Here is a 21,119-nt window from a genome sequence, read left to right on the forward strand (position 1 = left end):
TGAGATGCTGAAGAGAGAATGTCTGGCCTGATGCATCTGGGCAGATGAACCACAGATGGTCTTACAGAGAGAGCATGAGAAGCAGTGCAAATATTTCTGTGTCCCTAAATAAGGCAAGGGAATACCGAGAGAGTAGCCAGTCCTGAAGGACCATTAGTGACTGAGGCCCAAGAGAGATGAACACCATTTCAGTGGACACCTGCATAGAGAGAAGACTGGAGACAATCCCCCTACCCAATACCTTGGTTCTATATAAATCACCCTGAAACCAATCACCACACTAGGGAAATGGGAGAATTCCAAATTTGCTGAGGTTAAATTTCCCCCACTCAGATTTAACGGGGGCCTGAAATGAAACTAAAATGGGTATAGAAAAAATACCTTTTTCCTTTGTGGATTGAGATTCTTACCTGCCATAGCATATATAAAAGGAGATGTATACTTACATCTCCTTTTACAGATGAGGTTTTGAAAGTTGGGTAACTTGCTCATGACACACAGCCTGAAATTAGTGAAGTAAAGATTGCAATGCGGGTCTTGCTTGCTCCTAAGCCTTTGTCCTGAATGGTGCACACGGGGTGGGTTCAAGTGGGATTTCTTGGAGGATATAATAACTGGGCTGCTTCATAGAGGCGGGGATGGGTTGGGACGGACACAACACTGGGGGAGAATGTCCAATTGTACTGGGTTCTAGGGACACTGAGTGACTTCAGTAGCAACTCCCAATTATCAGTGTCAAGTTTGCTGGGAAACACAGTTGTCTTGATAAACAGTAGTATTTGGCAAACATGAGGTACTGTAGCCTATCTCATTCTGAGTCAGGGTTTGCCTTGAGAATGAAGAGTTCTCTATCCATCCCCCACCCACCCCCAGCTTTCTTTCAACTGAGAGCTGGGACTCAGCCTCTGTGAATAGTGCTTTTGCATCAGTAATGCCTGCTTTCCTCCAAGTATATTTTGAGGTAAAAGATCCAGGTAGGGTGAACATGCTAAGTCTCTTCCTCTTTCAAAGTGTGTGCAAGTTGCTGGTCTTTCCTGTTGTTCCTACAGCTATTTAGTCTGAGAAACATGAAAAGGAGTGTGGGCCATGTTCCCTCTTGCTTGAGTTGGATGCCGCTCTGTGCCTGACTTGCTGATGGGGATGCCCTTCAATGAACACAATTTCATGGATGGTTTGGTATCAATTTTGAGCAATGCAAATGCCGAGGCTGTCTGAAATCTTGCTTTCTCTCATTTCCTCATTCCAGTCATGAAGACGCCCATGGAATGAAAAGATTAAGTGAATTGTGTAATAGACCCCCACAAGCTGTGGCTCTAAAACTCTGTCCCACAAGCCCAGAAGATGCTCACGGCAGGTTGCAGGTGATATGTGGAGACAGCTCATCTGCCATGATGGCTGGCTTGATGTGTTCTCAGCAGGCTTTCTCAGTCCTTCCAGTTGTTATGTACCCATACCTCCAGCCTTCCTTCAAAGATTTATATGGCATACCCTAAATGACTTAGTGATGACCCCAGAAGTCAGATCTCTGGGGTTGGGGACTTAAGTTCATGGAGTTGCAACAGCCCTCAGATATCATCTAGGCCATCTCCTTCATTCTCCAGATGAAGAAACTGAGGGTCAAAGAGGCAAAATACTGTTTTCAAAGACCCAGAGCAAATAAGCACAGCAGTTAGGGTATGGAATTTCCTTCTCTGGCTCAAAATCCAGCCCTCTTCCACACTCCCCACTGAACCATGCTGCCTGATGGGCCCATAGTCATATTTGGGCCTTAACTTGACTTTTTACAACCTGTGGGGAAAATGCCAAGGTACTTGAGCAAACAATGCGACCCCAGATTCCAGAACTCTCTGCTCTTCCTTACTTGGCTGTGAAAATGCTATCTGGCTTTCTATACCCCTAGAAGGAGAGAGTCTAGCAGTGAAATTAAGGATGAGGGCTTTGGTATCACAGGCCTGGGTTCAAATCCAGGCTTCCTGTGACCCTCAGCAAGTATTTATCTTCTCCCTGTCTGTTTCCTCACCTGCAAAATGAGGATCACGATCATACCTATCCCACAGGATTGTCACAAGGTCAAAATAAGAACACATGTGAATACTCTGCACAGTGCCTGGCTAGTACCAAGACCTTAAAAAAGTTAGCAGCTAGTTATTAGGGTAGCAAGATACCAAGGAACCCCAAGATGGGATTACATCATGTGAGTTTTTCCTATCTCTTTTTCAGTGGTCTCTTCCCCCTATTTCTCTGGTGTGTGTCTCAGAGAAGCTAAAATGCTATTGTTTTTGCTCTAAAACTTTTGTCAAATTTTCCAATTAATGTAATCCTCAGAATAAGATTCAAAATTCAAAGTATAACTCAGTTATATTGTTTATAGACATGAATCACTGAATTTTAAAGCTGATTTCATTATCATCCTCAAACTAATACTTTCCTATATCAAATTGACTCCAAGGCCGAGAGCAATCGTCCCTTGGTTTGTAAAGACAAACAATGCTGAGACATCTTGTTAATCACCCCTCTGTTAGTCACAGCCTCAGAATGAGATGTAATTCAACACACATTTATTATCTGCTGTCTCTAGGTCCTGGGATAAGGGGAGGGAGGTGGGATAGGGGAAGGGAGGTGAATCTGAGAGAGCAGACAGCCCTTGCTCTCTGCAAATCCAGGACCTAGTAGAGGATGGAGACCTGGATAAATGAAATGTTTCCCAAAGATTTCTCCTACAACATTATCTGCCCAAGAGAGTGTTCCACAGTGAAAAAAGTTTGGGAAACATGAGTTAAGTTGAACAGATTTCTTTCCTGGTGGGCTTCTGAGTGACTCTAATAAGTGAATGTGCATTGCGACTCTCCATCGTAGTGGTGTGGAAGTTGTCTGTCTGTGTGATGCTTCCCAAACTTGAGCTTGGAATGCTTGTGGGAGGGGCCTCCTGTGGGTCTGTAGCCTCATGGAGCTCTCCTTGGGAAGCACAGCCTAAAAGGAAGGCAGACTATGCTAGCACAGGTCTCTTTCTTCCAGCAGCAGAGTCTCTAGGGATGCAGAATAATTTCAACAGCAGACTTTATTAAGTGAAATTTGTACTAAATTAGACAAGTTTATTAAGTGAAGGGATGTACTCCAAGAATCTGCACTAATATTAGTGTCTGGCAGAGAAAGAACCTGAAAATGTTCAACAGATCATGGGACCAGGTGGAGCCCCAAGTCCCTGCTATCTGAGGATCATCTACCATTTATTCCTATGACTCTCAGGGGTTATTTCTGCCTTGTAATCCCTTTTTTGACCATTCCCATTCTTTGCCTTGGCTCCTTCCTAAAGCCCAATTGTGGTCCTCCATAGGCTCTCATGTTTAGGAACATCTCTTTCTCCACCTCCTGCTGCCTTATTTGTCAGGTAGGGGTAGGACTCAGTAAGACCAGGAGCCAGGGTAGAAAGCTCTCCTCTTCCAAGACCAAGAGGGTGTTGTAGTCAGGAGTAGGCAGAGCTGGACCCTCTGCTGGGAAGTCCAGGTCAAGAACACCCCAGGAGAGGCAGGGATGAGTGGTCAATGGGGACAGGGCCACAAATGGGGAAACTTGTCATGAGATCTACCCACAATAGGTGAGGATAAGGCAAGGGGTTGGATGGGGGCTTCTAGAGTAAGTACTTAGAACTGCAGTTCTTCAAACACATTTACCCATTTCTTTAAAGGAACCCTTTCCCAGAGCTCTAACACAAAACAAGTAAAACAGAACTGCTGTGATTGTAGTGTCAGAGGGAGTGGTGCTCTGGGATCTCATCTGCCGAGGTCCCTTGCAGGTCTTTCAATGATCTTCTTCTGTGTCCTGACCCATAAGAGAGGCAAGTTACCTGGTCCTTGTCTAAGGGCCACCAGGCATCTCCCTGAAACCCCAGGGGCTCCCCAAGGCACTGTCTGGAATAATCCGCAGTCTTCCTAATTGGCTACCACAGATGGCTGGGTGGTGGGGCCCAAATTAGAGGTTCAGAAGTAAAGCAGATATGAGTTTATAATTTTTATTATTTATGAGTAGAATTCAAATGTTTGGTCCTAGAAATGGGATGAGTAAGAAATCTAAGGGAAAGCATAAATTAACTTAGTCTTTCAATGATCTTCTTCCATGTCCTAACCCATAAGAGAGGCAAGTTACCTGGTCCTTGTCTAAGGGCAGCAGTTTCTGAGTCAGCACAGACTGAGCTCTGCCACATTTGAAAGCAAATGATTCCATTCTGAGAATGCTGCGACACTCCCGATCATAGAAATGATGGCAAGATGCTGTGAGTCCATGCAGAGGAAGGAGAACTCTTCTGTGATATGAGATCCATCCTGACTGCAAAAGTTTTTCCCTACAACTAAGATATGCTACATGCTCCAGGCTTTTCACGGGTAACGTTTCTTAAGTGTAAATGAAGTCTCAATCTTTTTTTTAATTACTCAAAAAAAAAAAAAAAAAAAAAAAACCCAATGAAAATGAGGTTCCACTAACTACTTCAGCTTTCAAATGTGCTAACAGGACACCCTATAGCAATTGGGGCTGCAGAACACTGCCCAGCACAGAGCTGGAGCCAGTTCTCCAGAGAAATGAACAGGCAGCTGCTATCAAATCATTTTCTATTCCCATTGTTTAACCCTAGTTGGAAATTTCACAAATAGGAACTGGTTCCCTTGCCAACTTCAACAGCACCTGAAAAGCTCCCCACGATTCCAGGCCCAAAGGCAATTAGAGGTTCTTACAGAGGGCTTATAATACGCCAATAAACAAACTTCAGAGGGTCTAGGAACATGCAAAGATTAGGCTGTTAATTTCACAGCACTGTGGCCTAGTGAAAGATCTTTTGATGTGCCTGTGTGAGACAAAAACCTGGCTCCAAGGAGGATTGTAAGTATTTGTGAGAGTCCAAGCTCCTTAACAAGGCAGTATGGTATTCCATGGTGTGGTCTCAAAGTTTTTCTCTTGCCTTTTCTCCACTCATTCTGGCTCATGTACATTACAGATAGGGATCCCTGAGCATCCCCTGAACACAGTTTGCTATGCCACTCTTTCTTGCCATAGCGTATACTGTGGCCTCCTTTAACTTCCTAGTAAACTTGTCCTCTTCCTACAAAGCCCGGTTTTAAGGATTATCTTCTCTGCTGAAAACACTAGTGGATTATCATTTCCGAATCTTTTCCATGGCCCCAAAGACTCTGCATGATGAGGTTCCTGCCTACATCTCAAGCCCCATCTTCCAATACTTGTCTTCTGACCATTCTCCAGCTTCACTGATCTTCTTTATGGCTCTTGGTTGGATCTGGGAGGGCATGGTCTGTGTGTGAAAGCTAGTCCTGGGGGAGAGGAGAAAAGTCATGCATACAAGGAACCATAATTACAGGGAAACCTGCAGACCATGGGAAAGCTGGGGTCACAGAAGGCAGAGTGTGCTGAGGTCTTGTGGATTATCCGCAAAGTTGGGTTTAGATGAAAGGAACACAGAAAGAGGTGGGGGAAGAGACAGCAGATGTTTTAAAATTTACACATTCATTTAACTGAATCTTGCCAGCACACTCCATATGCCCAGCACCTAATCTTTGTAACAGGCCTGTGAGGCAGGTTTTACTCCTATTTTATAGATAAGAAAATAGAAGCCCAGGGAAGTTAAGAATCTTGCTGGACCCACACTGCTAGTAACCGGCAGGACTGAAATTTGACTCAAATTCAAATTTTTCAGACTCCAAAGCCTAACTCTTTTTTACTGTTCTGTGGAGGGAGTATGTGGCAAGAGGCAAAGGAGAAGCCAGAGTTTCTGTGGTTTTTTATCATAGGGTTTTCAGATGTCTCAGATGATAGAGGGGTTTGAAACAATTGTATTATACATCAGCTTCTGTATTTTCACTAACATATAATTACAGCAATCAACAACAGGGGTTAGTGAGTCACAGTTAAAACAGCAAAGGCTTTGAAAGCTTGGGGTTGGATAGGTTTAACTGGGTGATATTGGGAAGCTACTTGACCTCTCAGAGCCTGGCTTTCCTTATCTCTAAACTGGGACTTTTAACACTTCCTCACAGGACTGCAAAAACTCCCATGTATATAAAGGACCTCCTTGAAACAGGGGTTCTTGAAGCTTCTGTCAGGAAGTGACATATGGTACTTCCACTCACATTTCATGGAAGGGGTTGGATGGGGGCTTCTAGAGTAAGTCACATGGTCACATGGTCGTGCCTAACTCAAGGGAGTGAAGAGGAGCAGTCCTAGATATACCTGAAAAGAGGACCAGAAGTTCTTGGTGAACACGCTACCTATCACATTCTTTTAAAGTAAGCATGTATTTTGGTTTAATGTTTGAAAAGCATTTTTGTGGCATAGCTTTTAAACCAATTGTAATCAGATATAATATTAGAGCTATTATTTACTGAGTGAGAATGCCCTCTTTAGATATGGTCTAGAAAGATACTGGAGAAGGAAATACCTTCCAGAAAATGGAGCCAACGGCTATAAGGAGCACTCCCTACTCTAAGGTAGGGGTCCTTACAACATCTGCCCAAGGGGATTTCAGAATTGCTATGGACCAAAGACTGCTGTATTTCTCCAATTCTTCCTCTGTCTTAATGGAAATGTTTTTGGTTATTCTGTCTTATTCTACAGTTGTATAGTGTGTGTGTGTGTGGGGGGGTGTGGTGTTTGGGGGGGGTGTTGTGGTGTCAAGTAATTCATCCAATTAGTATATAGGTCTCCAGATCAAGTGGAACCACATCTGGGCCTGATCTAGCACCCCAAGATATCACTCTGATGAAGAGACTACCAAGAATCACTCAGAGACCTGGGACATTGAGCTTGGAACCAGAACCAGATGGGACTTTGGGGTTGTCTCACTTAGGGAAGGGTAGAGGTATTTTTCATGAGGGAAAGAGAGTCAACCAAATATCTGTTTACCAGGTGGGCAAACGATAGTGTTCATCAGTGTTGTTCATGAGACATTTTGAGTTCTTCCTCCAGGCATATTGTATATTTCATTTCCCTCCCCTGCTGGAATTGTGTGGCCATGTGACTTGCTTTAGCCAACAAAATGTAAGCAAAAATAATGGGTGTCACTTCTAGGTAGAAGCTTTAAAAGCTCATGCATAATTCACTTTGCTTCTTTTTCTTCCCAGTACTCAGCAAGGTGGCGTCTTTGTCTGTTTGGATCCCAGATTGAGGATAAAGCAGAGAAAAGCCTTCATTAATTTACAGTGCATATGAAGTGAGAAGTATTTTTAAGTAACTGAGAATTGGGTCTTGCTTCTCATTGCAGCACAACTTAGTCTATTCTAACCAATTCAAAGAGATTATCTTGATTCTTTATAAAATCACATTTTATTCTGGGGGGATGAATTCTCTGCCAAGTGGCCATGTAACTGGACAGTAATGGTTGAAGCTGGCATTGTCAAAATGGGGGCAGATTTCAGATGTAGGCTGGGGTGATAGAGATCCAAATGCAATCTCTGAGGGCCTCTAGGGAAGAAGCATGGCAAGCTTCGTGGTGAGAACATGACCAGGGTCCTCTTAGCTGATGGGCATTATCCAGGCTATGTTCAATAATATCTACAGGCTGACTGGTGTCCAGCTGGGGCAATAAGCCATGCCAGTGAACCATCACTTTAGCACATGTGTTCAGTGCTTAATGATTCCTGTGCAACCTCTGAATTAGTGCATTGCAATACTAATTCATTTCATGGATTCCTGCCAGATGACACAGTACCCCTTTCCTGACAACCTTGGAAGCCTGTAATACTGATGAAGCTCTCATCACTAAGTTCTTTTAAAATGTTCAATGAACTTTTTACTACCATGTGACAACATGTCAGATGTCTAGTAGGTGACCCCAGTTCAAAAATGAATTCTCTTCCTTTGCCTCATCCATGCTTTATTTCCTTCCTGGGTTTTGTACCCCTAGTGCTCCCATGGCTCCAGTATATGCACTTCTATCCATTTTCTCTTACATGGAGCTTCCCAGAACTCACTCTTTTTTGTCAATCCAGAGGGGCCTATGTCTCCCCTAGTTCACTCTTGGGTCAGTTGGTCCTCTGAAGGCATATTCTTATACCTCCTCCATCAACCACCATGCTGAACAGGCAAAGTCACAAATCTTGATAACTTTTATAGAATCCATCAATAAGAGGTTGGGTCATATCTCAAAGTACTAATTGCTTATTTGGGAAGCATTTCCTTCCCCTTCGCTCTCCCACTGGTGCTTCAAAACATCCCAGCCCTTCAGGTAGTAGAAACAAACACTCCAACAGACCCGAGTGAGAGACAGAAAGGTTGTACGTATGCTTGCAGAGTCAGTTTTCCGGGATTTGAGGGATTGGAGGAGAGGCAGCAGCAGAGGGAGTGAGAAGGGAGCGGAGACCTTCGAGTGGGAAGGCAGCAAAGGACCTGTGTCCTTAGAGACCTATACAGGGGCTCCGGACTGAGCTGACATTGGCAGTGGCCTCCCTTGGACTCACCTATGGGCAACCTGCCTTCCACAGCCCTGGGGATGTGTAAGGCCCCCAAACACAGCCTTGGGGGCTTGGACAACTTGTACGTGCTAAGAACATAAAGGGAGAACCTTGGCTCCCGACCAAAAAAGAGCTCAACCGGGCCAGCTGAGAATTTTGATGCAAGATTTCACATTCATCTTTTTCTCTATACAGCCCCTGTTTGGAACTGAATAAGGTTGCACAACAATAAAAGGCATTAGCAACTCAGAGGCATCCATGAAACTGCTCATGTTGATCTAAAATTAAAATCTGGTCTCAAGCCAAGTGCTTTATTATTACACAGGTTTAGTGACTGGATTAGTGCTTATTTTTTGGAAGTCCTATTTTATTAGTGAGGGCAAGTAAATTTTCCTAGTTAATATTCAGAACCATTTGTTTTTCCCTTTTCCTTACCAGTGCCTTTCATGGACTATATACATATGGATCAGGAAAAAGGGCTTGACTTTGGGGCCCCGGTCTTTGATTGTGTTACCTTGCCAACAAGCGCCAACTGTAAGTTGCATGGCTATGTGAGATGGATGGATGGGCCAATCGTTGGTCACCAGGTATGGTTCATATGTTGCTCCATCCATGTATAAGGAAACCGCAGGAAACTCCACATTGATGACATAGTAATGCCACTCCTTGTCACAAATCTAATGAAAAGAAAGAGAAGTGACACTTAAAATTGAATATGCAATACAGCATCAAACAGACTTTAATTCTAATTATGAAAGGCAGAGAAGACATTTCTGGGTCAGCAATTTTTATTGCAAAGAATTCAAACAACATAATGGTTGACATGCACAGAGGTTAGTGAAACTCGTTGTCAAACATGACGGAGCACACCATGGGGAAGAGAAACAACTGAGAATCCAATCTTAGGGAAAGATTTGATTCTGGGTAGATTATCTTGGTCACATAATTACCAGCTATCTACAGTGGTAAGTTCTTAGTGGCTGGGGGAACGGAGGTGGAGTGGTGTCAGCTTAAATTTGCTCTTTATGAAACTGCTTAGTTCTTTGGCAGAGAAAAAATTTTTTAATTATTTTTCTAAATTTTAGAATAGATGGGCTGCTAAAAGAAAGTGCTAGATTGAAGGAAATGAAGACGAAAATGGTTAAGGAGAGGAGGAAGGGAAAGGGAAAAAGAAAATAGAAGAAGAAAGAAATAGGTATTAGGAAGGAATAAGAGAGAGAACAATGAGCATGGAAAGAAGAGGAAGGGTGAGATGCAGAATAGGAACCCCCAATTCCTTTGTCTCTTTTTCAAGGCTTGCTAGAGAAGCTGGTGTAAGCTCATGCTCCCTTCAACACAAGCAAAATGAGGGAGAAAGTATTCCCAGCAGGACTCAGCTTTTTACCACCTGGGTGAACCTGGGGAGGCAGAGAAGGACTATACCTGGGGCTCACAGACTGGACTCTGTGCACACCACTTGCACACACATGCCCTTTCACAACCTTTTGCACCCAAGACTTCTCGTCTTAGGACTGGGAACCCAAACCAAACCATAAGGGATTGGTAGAGACACCTGGGGGTCTAGGGTGGAGGCAAAATTCCTGACCTCAAGGGACTGAACTCACACAACATGACCCAAAATAGAAACTCAGACCAGCATGTCTTGGGAAGGGAGACAGGTTGCACAGAAGGTGGCAAGACTGGAGAATGGTGCCACCTTCCCTCCAAACCCCCAAGCAAGTGTCCTAGGAGTCACCATGCTAAACTCTCTCTCCTTCACACTCCCTCTCCCTCAAATCCTTCTATACCCTGTGGCTTCGACTTCCAAAATGTCTCTCATTTGCATCCTCTTATCTTCATCTCCCCTGCCACAGATAGCAGGGGAGACAGATGAGTTCTGCATGAAGGTGATCCCAAGGTGAGGGCATCGAAGTCCTCCCTACATCTCACTCTGGATTAAATGTGCAGTTTCTCATGAAAAGATAATACCAACAGGGATGCTAAATGATCTTTCCCTTTTATTTTGGGGTAAGATTTTTTTCCTTAATGTTCTTTTTATATTGTCTTTTCTCATGTCTCAGAAAATTGCTCCTTTTGAAACCCATTAGCTTGATAAAGTCTGACGAATATTTTAGGGAACCATAGAACATAAGCAGGAGGAGGTCCAGGCACATCACTCTGAGGTCCTGCCACATTCAGCGAGAGAGCCTGACCCAGTTCATACTCCCCTCCTGCACGATGCCCTAGACCAGACCCTGGGCTGGGTGCAGGACTCTAGGGTGGGGTCTGTGACTTGGGTGGGGTTGACCCAGGGGCATAGGGATGGAACAAAGGAAGACCTGAAGAGAGAGTCCAGGGGTGATGAAGAGTGGGAAATGAAGGAAAATATTTGAATGAAGCATTCAATTCAAAGAGGCTCCGTGCATGCTGGATTTGGGGTTGCAATCAAGGAGAAGTATCCTGCAAACAGCTGAGGTATCCTGGAATACCCTTCAGGGGACAGACCCTTGGAGTACTCCCTGAGGCATCAGGAAACCTTCGCCCAGGCCATGGATAGAGTAAGAGTTTGGGGGGAGGGAAGGGTGACAGGGTGACAGTGCCATGGCCTCGAGCACACCCTATGCCCTGCAGTATGTAGGCAGAGCACTGAGAGCCAAGCCCTGCAGCACTGGGGAGCTCCTTCTGGGCTCAGGCACCACACTGAAAGGGGACAAGCCCTGGATGTGACTGATGTGTTGAATCCAAGTGCTTCAGCTTACTGGACTCGACAGTACTCCAAGTCTGCTAAAGCTGGATGGAGAATGACCCTCTGGCTTGCTATCTTTCATAACGCTTACTGCATTTTTGTAGGCCAATACACAAAAATTCCAAGGATGAAGTAAAATAATTCCAAGCCCAACAGCAGCAGTGACTCCTCTTCATATTACAATCTTTTCCTAGGTGTGTTTTGTTTTCTCCAGCTTTTCTGAAGTGTGCTCCATCCAACTGCAGCCCCTGTGACGTTCCACACAAAAAGAGTGACCCTGTAAACTGAGCCTTGACTTGGGGGATTTCCCATTCTCATTAGCAAATCCAAGGCTTCCAGCAACCTCAAGATACCTGCTTGTAACAAATTTCCAACCTTGCAAGAAAATGGGACTTCTCTATTTTTGGCAATCCTATCAACACCTTGTGAGACAACATTTGGGAAAGGTCTATTTGGATCACACTATTTATACAATTTGAAAGTTTGCGTTTCTCACTTAACGCAAATATTAAAATGCCTTATATTTCATTTTAAATGGTTGCATAATAGGGTTTGTGCTATAATATACTTAATTCTTCCTTTATTATTAGGCATTAATGATGTGCCAGCTACTTTAAATGATATTGTAATGAATATTTTTGTGCCTAAATATTTGTCTGCACTTCTGATTATATCCTTAGAAAAGATTCCTGGAAATGGGTCAAAGTGTGGGAATATTTTTAAAGCCCCTGATACATTCTGCCAATTTTTTTTCTGCAAAAGATGATGCCTATTTAGACTTCTGCCGGTAGAGTGTGAGAACACTCATCTTTCGTGCTCTCACAACATTGAGTATTAAAAAAAAGGCAAAATGTTGTCAATTGAAAGGGGATATACTTTTTCTCATTTAATGAGGGTCTAGGAAGACGGTAAAATTTAGATTCTCCAAGATAAAAGGGAAGGCGTTCTTGGAGTAGGGAACAGCCTGAGCTAAGACTCAGAGGTAGGAATACTTGGGAGCTTCCCCAGTCATCTCTTAAATGGGCATCCAAAGAGGGTTTCAGCTCATATTCAGGCTTACAAGACTTCAGATTTCTCACACCAAGTAATCTTTGACAGAAGCTAAAGGAAATGCCTAATTAAGCTTTCATAAAGGTGGATCTATGGTCATGAAGAGACTCACATTAAACCTCGGTTGGAACTCCAGAGACATACTGTAATTGAAAAATTGTCAAGCTAGGAGACAGCAAAAATAAATATGTCAATGTAGCATTCAACCAGGAAAGAAGGAACTTCGTCAAAGTGACCTTTCTGGACGGGAAAGGTAGAGGAGAACCTTGATTCCTGAGCTGTTTGTGAATCACGTGAACCCAACCAGCACCAAGCATGTCAACACCATCCCCTGAGAAAATGCCCAAGGCCTTAGGTAGACCAAAGACATGTCACTCTGAAAAGCTGCAGAGGTGTTCCCAAGGTGAACAGCTGCAGCTGCTGTTTAGCTGACGAGTGAGTCGGAGACCAAAGACCCGGGGACACATGTTATGTGTCCCCAGCAGGGACAACATCAAAGAAGATCTGAGTTAGGGACAGGCTGGAACTCCAAGGGGAGCTGGGAGCCAGGGAAGCCTCCTATGAGCAGGGAGAAGATCAGGTGAGAGCTTCTATTTGTGGCCTGCTGGCAGGTTGATCGAAATGTCATATCAAGTACCAGATTAGAAGTTCTGCTTTGGTTTTCCCAATAGATCAGGTATTTTGGAATGCAGCTATTCAATGTGAAATACATTTCCCTGGTAAGCATTGTGAGCCAGGAGTGTGCTATGGGCTGCAAGCAATGCAGAATTGATGAGATCTGTCCTTTGTCCTCAAGATTTTCAATCAAATGGTGGGGGGACTACCAAGTGTATAAAAGACTCAAATGGAATGGGAATTGGAATGTGTTGTAGACCAGGCACAGAGCACTATTAGATCTCAGGGAATGGAGGGAATGCTTTTGGCTGGGAGAAGGTGGCATTTAGAGTGGCTGTTCAAGGACCAAGATTGACTTCATTGGAAAAAGATGGTAAGCAATAAATTCCAGACAAATGGAACAGCAACTTCTCATTCCTTTATTCACCCATTGGTCTTTTCTGTTACCAAAGAAGGTATTAGGTTTGGGGTATATGGAGACTCATTCACTCAGTTACTCATTCACTAATTCCTGCAGTCATTTACTAAATGCACATCCTATTTTGTGCATTTAAAAAAAGCATCTGCCTTTATGAACCTTCCAGCTCAGTGAGGGAAGAGGCAAAAGGTGTGTAACAGATTGCCGAGCACTAATTTGTGCAATGTGCCATGTTAACCCTGGGGGCAGGGGTGGGGGATCTGATTGTACTGGGAGGTTGGAAAGGTGCAAAGCCACTGAGTTTGTCAGGGTCAAGTTGTATTTGAGAAAGGCAAGGAGTGGGTGATGAGGCTGCAAGGATAGATGTGGAATTGAGGACTGAGGACTTGGATCCTTTTTTGTCTGTAGGCATTTATTCTGTTGCCTACAGAAACCCACAGGTTTCTGAGTGAGAGAAGGGGTAGGCTGTCATAATAACAATCAATCAGTCTTGGCACAATGCTTTTCAATTTTGAAGCAGATTTTCAAACACTATTTAATCCTCACCACAACTCTATGAAGTACAAAGGCCAGTTCTGTCCTAGGCACATTTAGAAAATAAAGGAAAAGAAATGACATGGTTTCCTACAGTCTTATTGGGAGTTAGATCTAACATACATGCAATTATGGGCTTCCATGCTGGGCCTCTTGACTCTCATTTCACACACAGCATCTTATACTCACTGCCAAATCTGGATCATCCACAGAGACTTACTTCCTGAGTGGAGAACGTGCATGTCAAATTGTCTCCTGGATGGCCTTACTTGGATGTTCTACAGGCACTTCAAACTTATTGTGTCCAAAATTGAGCTCATCATCTCCTACGCTCCACCCTAAAGCTGTTCCCTCCCCTGTGTTCTATGCATCAACAAATGCTCCATCGTCTGTTTTGCCTTCGAAGCCAGAACACTAGGCATTGCCTTTGGCCCCTTACTCTTTCCCTCTGCAGTTAATTTATTGCCAGGTTGTGATAATGTCCATTATCACTTCTCTCCCCTCACTCCTACTTAGAACTTATAATATATACTACAGAGGAAAGAGATGGATGGGGGGAGAGGTAAAGCGATTGAGAAAGTGCATCTGGAACAGACTGGTGCAAGGTGGAAAGGATGTGAGCAGGTGGAGAGGACGGTTTGTCAAGGGGGGTGGTGAGAGGGCTTTGGTGTGAGTGTGGGACAGAGTGAGCAGCCTGCTAGTGACCAGCTGTCCTAGAATTAGATTGTAACGGACTGCTAACAAATACAATTATAGTTACTGAATCATTATCTGAATGCCTTCTAACTTTCTGATATATTGTAATGTAGCCAGAAGCAAAAATCTGTAACTGTTGTAAATCACTGAACTGTAACCCAGATGCCTTGTTTCTTTAATGCTGATGCTTTGTTTTGAAACTGCAGAATCTTTATCCTGGAACTTGACAGTAACAAGACAATTCGTGACTGGCCCCACTTGTATCCCTTTACCTTGTTTTGCAACCCTGGAGATGGGTGCTCCACACATAGCCCCCTTAATGATTATTACTGAAGTAACATGAGTAACTGACCACCCTGATCATTATCCTAAGCCTGCCTGCCATTGTTTGAATGCTATAAAATGCTGAAAGTCTCTCCAGCTCACAGAGACAGATTTATGGCCCATAGGCCTTCTGATCTCCTTGCTTTGTGCTTGGCAATAAACTCTTTCTCTTCTCGAATCCTGGTGTCACTTAATTGACTGTGATGTGCATCGGGCAAGGACTCACTTTTTTTTAATGTGATTTTATTGAGATATATTCACATACCAGATAATCACCCAAAGTGTACAATCAGTGGTTCACAGGATCATTATATAATTGTGTACTCATCAGCACATTCAATTTTTGAATATTTTCGTTACTCCAAAAAACAAAAATACGAATAAAAATAATAATATAAAAATAACACCCAAAACATTCCATACCCCTTATCCCCCCCCCCCATTATTTTTTTTTATTTATTTGTCTATGTTTTCTTACTCATTTGAAGGACTCACTTTTGATCCACCACAAGATGGGTGGGACAACAGGATAGGGTGGGAGGGGGTCAGTGCAGGCCAAGTCTGGAGGTAATGGGTTGGGTATCACACATGCTATATGAATTTCTCAGGAATCATGTTCTGGATTTGGGGGAAATTATTGAACTTTTTCTAATCCTTAGCTGCCTCATCTGTAAAGTGAGGATGATATTAGTGTCTGTATCATGGGGGGTTGGGTGAACTGAGCTAAGGCAGGTACAGTGCTTAGCACACATTCCAGCCTGAGCAGACATGGGAACCCCTTTCCTGTTCCAAATACACTGAGATGTTGGATAAGATATAACAACAAGAACAAGAGAAAACAAAAATAGGAAAGCTAGAAAGAGAACTCCTTAGGTATCAAAAACAAAGACCCCAAAGCTGTGACTGGGAGTTGAAATCGAGTATCTGTGGCTCTCTCCATCAGTCATAATTTCAACACCCAGGAGGAGAGAGGAAAGGAGACCCAAGCCCCCTGCACTAAGCACTTGTGAGCTGGGATAGCTGCATAAAGCCCACAGCTGGAAGAGGGCAGCCTAAGGGCTGAATCCTGGAACAGCTGCCGCCCACCTAGGGCTGCAGGGTGGAAGCCAGCCGCCTGTGAAAGAGGTGGAAAAAGGTGCCTCCAAGAAGTTAGACCCCCGAGAGTGCCCTGGGCATGTTCACTGACATACGGCCCACAGGTGTGGAGATCCTGAACTCAGATATGAACATAAAAAGTCTCTGTGGAGTCTTTAGGGCCCTCTCAAACATAAACTCAAAACTTCTTAATAGATATATACCCACAACCTAGAGCATGAACAAGACAATTCCTGCTGGAGATAAGCTCAGAGTAAAAAATTACAAAACCAGGAGGAACCAATTGTGAGTAAAAGCAGACATAGACTTTATGGGAGCCGCAGAAAATGGAGTCAATGGACAGGCCCTGGGGAGGCAGGGAGGGGACAGATTTGAAAAAGAACAAAAGGAAAATTACAGAAATGAAGAAAAACATAGTTGCAGAAATAAAAATAAATCAATAAGTAGGTTAAACAGATGAGAAAACTGAAAATAGAACTAGCAAATTGGAAGACAGATCAGATTATAGCAAAATGGAAAATTTAGTGAAGAAGTTAAGAGATAGGGATTATATGGATGATAGAATGATATGTTCCAACAAACATCCTTAAAGATGTGTATGGCAGGAAGTGAGGCTGGTTTAGCACAGTGGGGCTAGATTCTAGAGGACCTCGTAGGGCATGGTAAGACAAATGTTATTTTATTTTAGTGCCTTGCAGTCTAGAAAGCCATTCTTCACTTCAACAGCCTTATTACTAGTGTTCAATTCAGACAACAATGGACAAATCAAGCTGAGTAAGCCTCTGCTTCACTGGACATATTTGAAAGGCAGGTAAAAACTGAACTTCACTGTATGAAATGGAATGCTATTTTACCCGGTTGGATTGAAACCATGTAAATCAGGTTGTCACTGTAGATTTGCAAGGCCCTTGGCCTCAGGCCACTCTTTTGAAACATTAGAAAGATGAGGCTTTGGTTAGCTCCTCAATCAACCTCACACCAAAGCAAAGGTGCCACTTTTATTTGCAAATCTATTTAAGGTCTTCCTGGGAGGTCGCTTGTACTTCTGAACTGGCAGGGAGATGTACAATGTGTTTTCAGCGGAAGGTGATTATGATAGCTCAGAAAGCACCCACTGGGCCTTCTGTCAAAAAGTAATTGCTGACTCAGGGCGGCGAGCGCTGGGAAGCAGAAAACAGAAAGGTATCTTGTGTCAAAGGCACCACCCCCATCTGCAATTTGATAAAGCAACATGTGGTCAAATCCCCAAAACAGTCCTGGAAAATTGTCCTTGCAAGTTGTGCTTGGAACATGTAAATCAAGAATTGTTACCACCCAGGATTTAAATTCATCCATGGAGAGAAAAAACTCACCTTTATTATACACTGATGATGTGCCTAGCGCGGAGCTATGATCTTGCGTATGTTTACCGCACCAGCTGGCTTATCTTTTGTCCCCATTGCCTTTCAACACTGTCACTCAGGTTCCCCTTTCCCAATCTCTGGTTGGCACCAGGGTAGATCCCTCATCTTTTACTTTTGAATAGACTCACTTCCATGTATAAAAGTCAATCAATTTCTTGTCCAGTACAAAGCTTCTCCTCTCACCCATCTTGAGCCTGATTTGCAAATTCCATAAGGCCCCATGGAGGTAGGTTTGGTGGTGTTGAAGTGGGAGCCAGAAGTTTGGGTAGGAAATCAGCTGTATGTGAAGTGGGGCCAGTGTGTATTCTGAGTGCTCTGTCTCCAGACGGAGCAGGGAAGAGGCACTGGACCAGCCTGCAGGGTAAGGGCCCTCATTAACTCACTCCTCAGAACCTTTCCCAATTGGTGTTTTATAAAACACTGCTCTGCAAGATGTACCATGTATGAAGGAGGCAGGGCCAAAAACATTTTGGAAACACCTCCTTTAATACGGTTAAGCAGGTTTCTTTTACCAGGACTCCTTGGAACACTGATTACCAAACTGTGGTCCCCAAATTAGCAGCATCAGCATCACTGGGAAATTACTAGAACTGCAAATCCTTAGGCTCCAGCCCTGAAACTGAATCAGAAACTTTGGGGGTGAGACCTAGCTGTCTGGTTCAACAAGTTGTCCAGGTGGTTCTAATGCAGCTTAAGTTCTTTTTTGAGAACTTTTAAAAATTTTTTATTGTGGTAACATGTACACAACATAAAATTGCCCATTTTAACCACTTTCAGGTATACAGTTCAGTGATATTAATTACACTCACAATGCTGTGCTACCATCACCACCATCCATTCCCAAAACTTTTGGCATCAAAGAATTTAATTGGCTCAAGTGGGGACAGAGTAGGCAGTTTACCAATTTTTATGACTTAAATTTTTTTTTCCTCCTGTTAAACATCTATGAACATCCCCTGGAACAAAAATTCCCAGCAAATACATGCTGTGAAGTTCATTCAATTCACTGAACACATGCATTTTGGGTGACTACCATGTCCCAGGCACTTCCTGGGTACTGGGAATGAGACAAAGATTTAAGCCAGTCCCTTTCCACGTTCCAGCGTAGTCCCTGGTCTTCCCCGCTTCCCCATTCTCCTGCCACGACTCTGACGCTTTCCCTGCCTCTGCTCATATCTTTCTTCCTGCTTCTCCTCTTGAGCATTTGGACTCATCGTACTCTACCTCCACTCCCACTCCCCACCCCAAAGCCTCTCTTAAGCTCTCTAAGCTTTCTTCCTCTTCCCCAGCTTTTTGCTTCCTTGCTATGCTACAGAGTTCATCTGAGGATATTTTCCTCATGAATTTCCTGAACCAGCTGACATCTGCCAGGGCCTTGGGGCACAGATTTGGAAGCATGGTGGCACAGCCTGCCTATTGTAGGCTGTCAGGAGTCATGCACAGAGTGGGTTTAATATTTTAACAGACCAGGAAGCACATGTCTTGAATTTGACAATTAGGAAAGGGAATAATTCTTCTCCAGTGAAAAGCTCGTGATTCTTCCATAAGCACAATCAGTTACACAAAGAGCAAATAGCTTGCTTGTCTTGAAATATGAATTGTCTTGAAAGCAAGTCACTTTAGAACAGGGTTGAGATGGTTAGAGTCTCATCCTGCAGGGTGTGGCAGGTAGGTATAAGGGAGTATAAAGGATACAATGGCCACTGAGTAATTAGAATTGACGGACTGAATGAGTGAATGAATAAGAGCTGGCAACACTGGAAATGGTTCTTCTAGAAAAGAGGGACATGAGAGTCCAGCTTGGAAAACTGAAGCATGGTCCCGGGGATGAGGCCATAACTGTGTCAGATGCTTGGATTTCTAGTGACCCTAGCAGGGCTGATGGACCAAAAAATAGATTGAGAGAGTCTAATGGGGAGAAGGAAGGAGGGTGCAGGTTGTCAGACCAGGCCAGTAAGACCCTGATGCATGTTGCGCAGGCCTCCTCACCAGCTTCTGGCTTCCTTACACATCGTGGTGGCCGCAGCACCTCCTTGCCTTCCCACCGAGAGGCAGAGGCTTGGAAGTGAGTCAGCTCTACCCACTCACCGGGGACCTGGGGCAAGTTTCCTAAACTTTCTGAATGCCAATTTCTTCACCTGTAAGTGGGCATAGCATCTGTCTTGCAGGAAGCTTTATTCATCCATTTATTCAATAGACATTTATTGGTACCAGTGGTAGGTTAGGTGTTATGTTAGTTGCTGAATACCTAAAGTGAGTAAAATTGCCTTCCCTCCGGGAATAGATAGAAAATAAAATACATAAATAAATGTAAAATTGTATCTGTAAGAACTACCATTAAGGGAAGGTACAGGGTGCCACGCAAGCCTGTAATATGGGGAATTGGACCTAATTATCAATTAGAGATCAATTAGAGATTGCTATTTAGGCTGTAGGGAGGGCCTCCCACAGGAAGTTATGGTGGAGCCACTCTGTGAAGGAAGGGAGGTAAATGGGCCAATGCGGATAGGAGCGTTCGAGGCAGAGGCAACAGCCTAGGTGAAGGCCCTATGGCTGGAGGTCCACGAAGGCTTGAAAAACAGAAAAGGAGCCTGAGGTCCTAGAGCACAGAGGGTGAGGAGAGAGCACCTGGGAGCCAGCAGGAGCCAAGGAAGCTCAGCCTCTCCCTTTCCTCCATCCCCGCTGCTGCCAGCATCCCCCTTGGGTCTATCCTGAATAACCTGCTCCCATATTAGTCTTTCTGCCTCCTCAGAGTGAGCCCTGCCCTGCCCCAAACCTGTGGTGATGCCCATCCCTACAGAAAAAATGCTCCCATTTTAGCCTGGTCCTGGAGAAGGGCTAGAGTACAGTTTAACACTGAGACTCAGGAGCCTGACCTCCTGGGTTCAAATCCTGACTGAATCACCTCCTGGCTGTGTGACCTCAGGCAACTCACTTCCCTCTCTGAGCTTCAGTTCCGTAATCCATGAAATGAGAATGATACCTCGAGTTAGTGGGGATTAAATGAGTTAATACATGTAAAACACTTAGTGCCTGACACAGTGAGTGAAAGGAGCTATTACTATTAGTATTCTGACCCCCTCCCTCCCATGACCCTAACTTACTTCCTGGCATGAGCTGTCTGCCCTCTCCCACTCAGTCCAGGGTGAGCCTGTCCCCCTGTTCTGGTATCCCTCCTCAGCACACCACCTGGGCTATGTACCATCCAACCCCAATCGCACACATACTCCAGGCACATATGTAATTTTAAACATTCTAGCAGTCATATTAAAAAAAGTAAAAAGAAGCAGTTGAAATTAAATTTAATAATATACTTTGTTTAATCTGATTTATCCATTTATCATCTCAACATGAAATCAATATAAAAATTAAGATATTTTGTGTTCTTTTTTTATACCGTCTTCGCAATCCATTGTGTATTTTACACTAACAGCACATCTCAGCTAGAAAGAGCCATAACTCAAGCATTCGATGGTTGCACGTGGCTTGCAGTTACTGTTGTTCAGTCTAGCCCTTGACTATGAGAACCATGAGGGCGAGGACGATAACCTCACCTGCAGCTCCAGGTATGCGGCAGAGTCTCAACAAATGCTGATTGCACACATGAATGAATGGACGGACAGGTGGCTGAGTGAAAAATGGTGGCCATGTTCTGCAAAGCCTGTCCACCTGTGCTGCCCTCAAGCTTCTTACCCTGTTACTGGGACTTTCAGCCACAGAAGGATCAAATCCTGGTACCAATTACTAAATGACCTACCCTAGGGCAGGCTAGGGGAGAGCTTAAAGGGCCTGGGGTGGGGGCAGGG

The 21,119-nt window shown here is 44.0% G+C and overlaps 1 protein-coding gene across 1 annotated transcript in view; it reads right to left on the reverse strand.

The window, feature by feature from the left end:
* The window catches only part of CLSTN2 (calsyntenin 2), a 379,221-nt gene that overhangs the window by 34,526 nt on the left and 323,576 nt on the right, over nucleotides 1–21,119 (reverse strand). Inside the window, exon 9 of the mRNA XM_037825098.1 lies at nucleotides 8,968–9,130. Coding sequence (XP_037681026.1) covers nucleotides 8,968–9,130 — 163 coding nt within the window. The remainder of the gene's footprint in view (nucleotides 1–8,967; nucleotides 9,131–21,119) is intronic.

Source organism: Choloepus didactylus, chromosome 1 (genome assembly GCF_015220235.1).
Source record: "Choloepus didactylus isolate mChoDid1 chromosome 1, mChoDid1.pri, whole genome shotgun sequence".
In the NCBI taxonomy this organism is placed as follows: domain Eukaryota; kingdom Metazoa; phylum Chordata; class Mammalia; order Pilosa; family Megalonychidae; genus Choloepus; species Choloepus didactylus.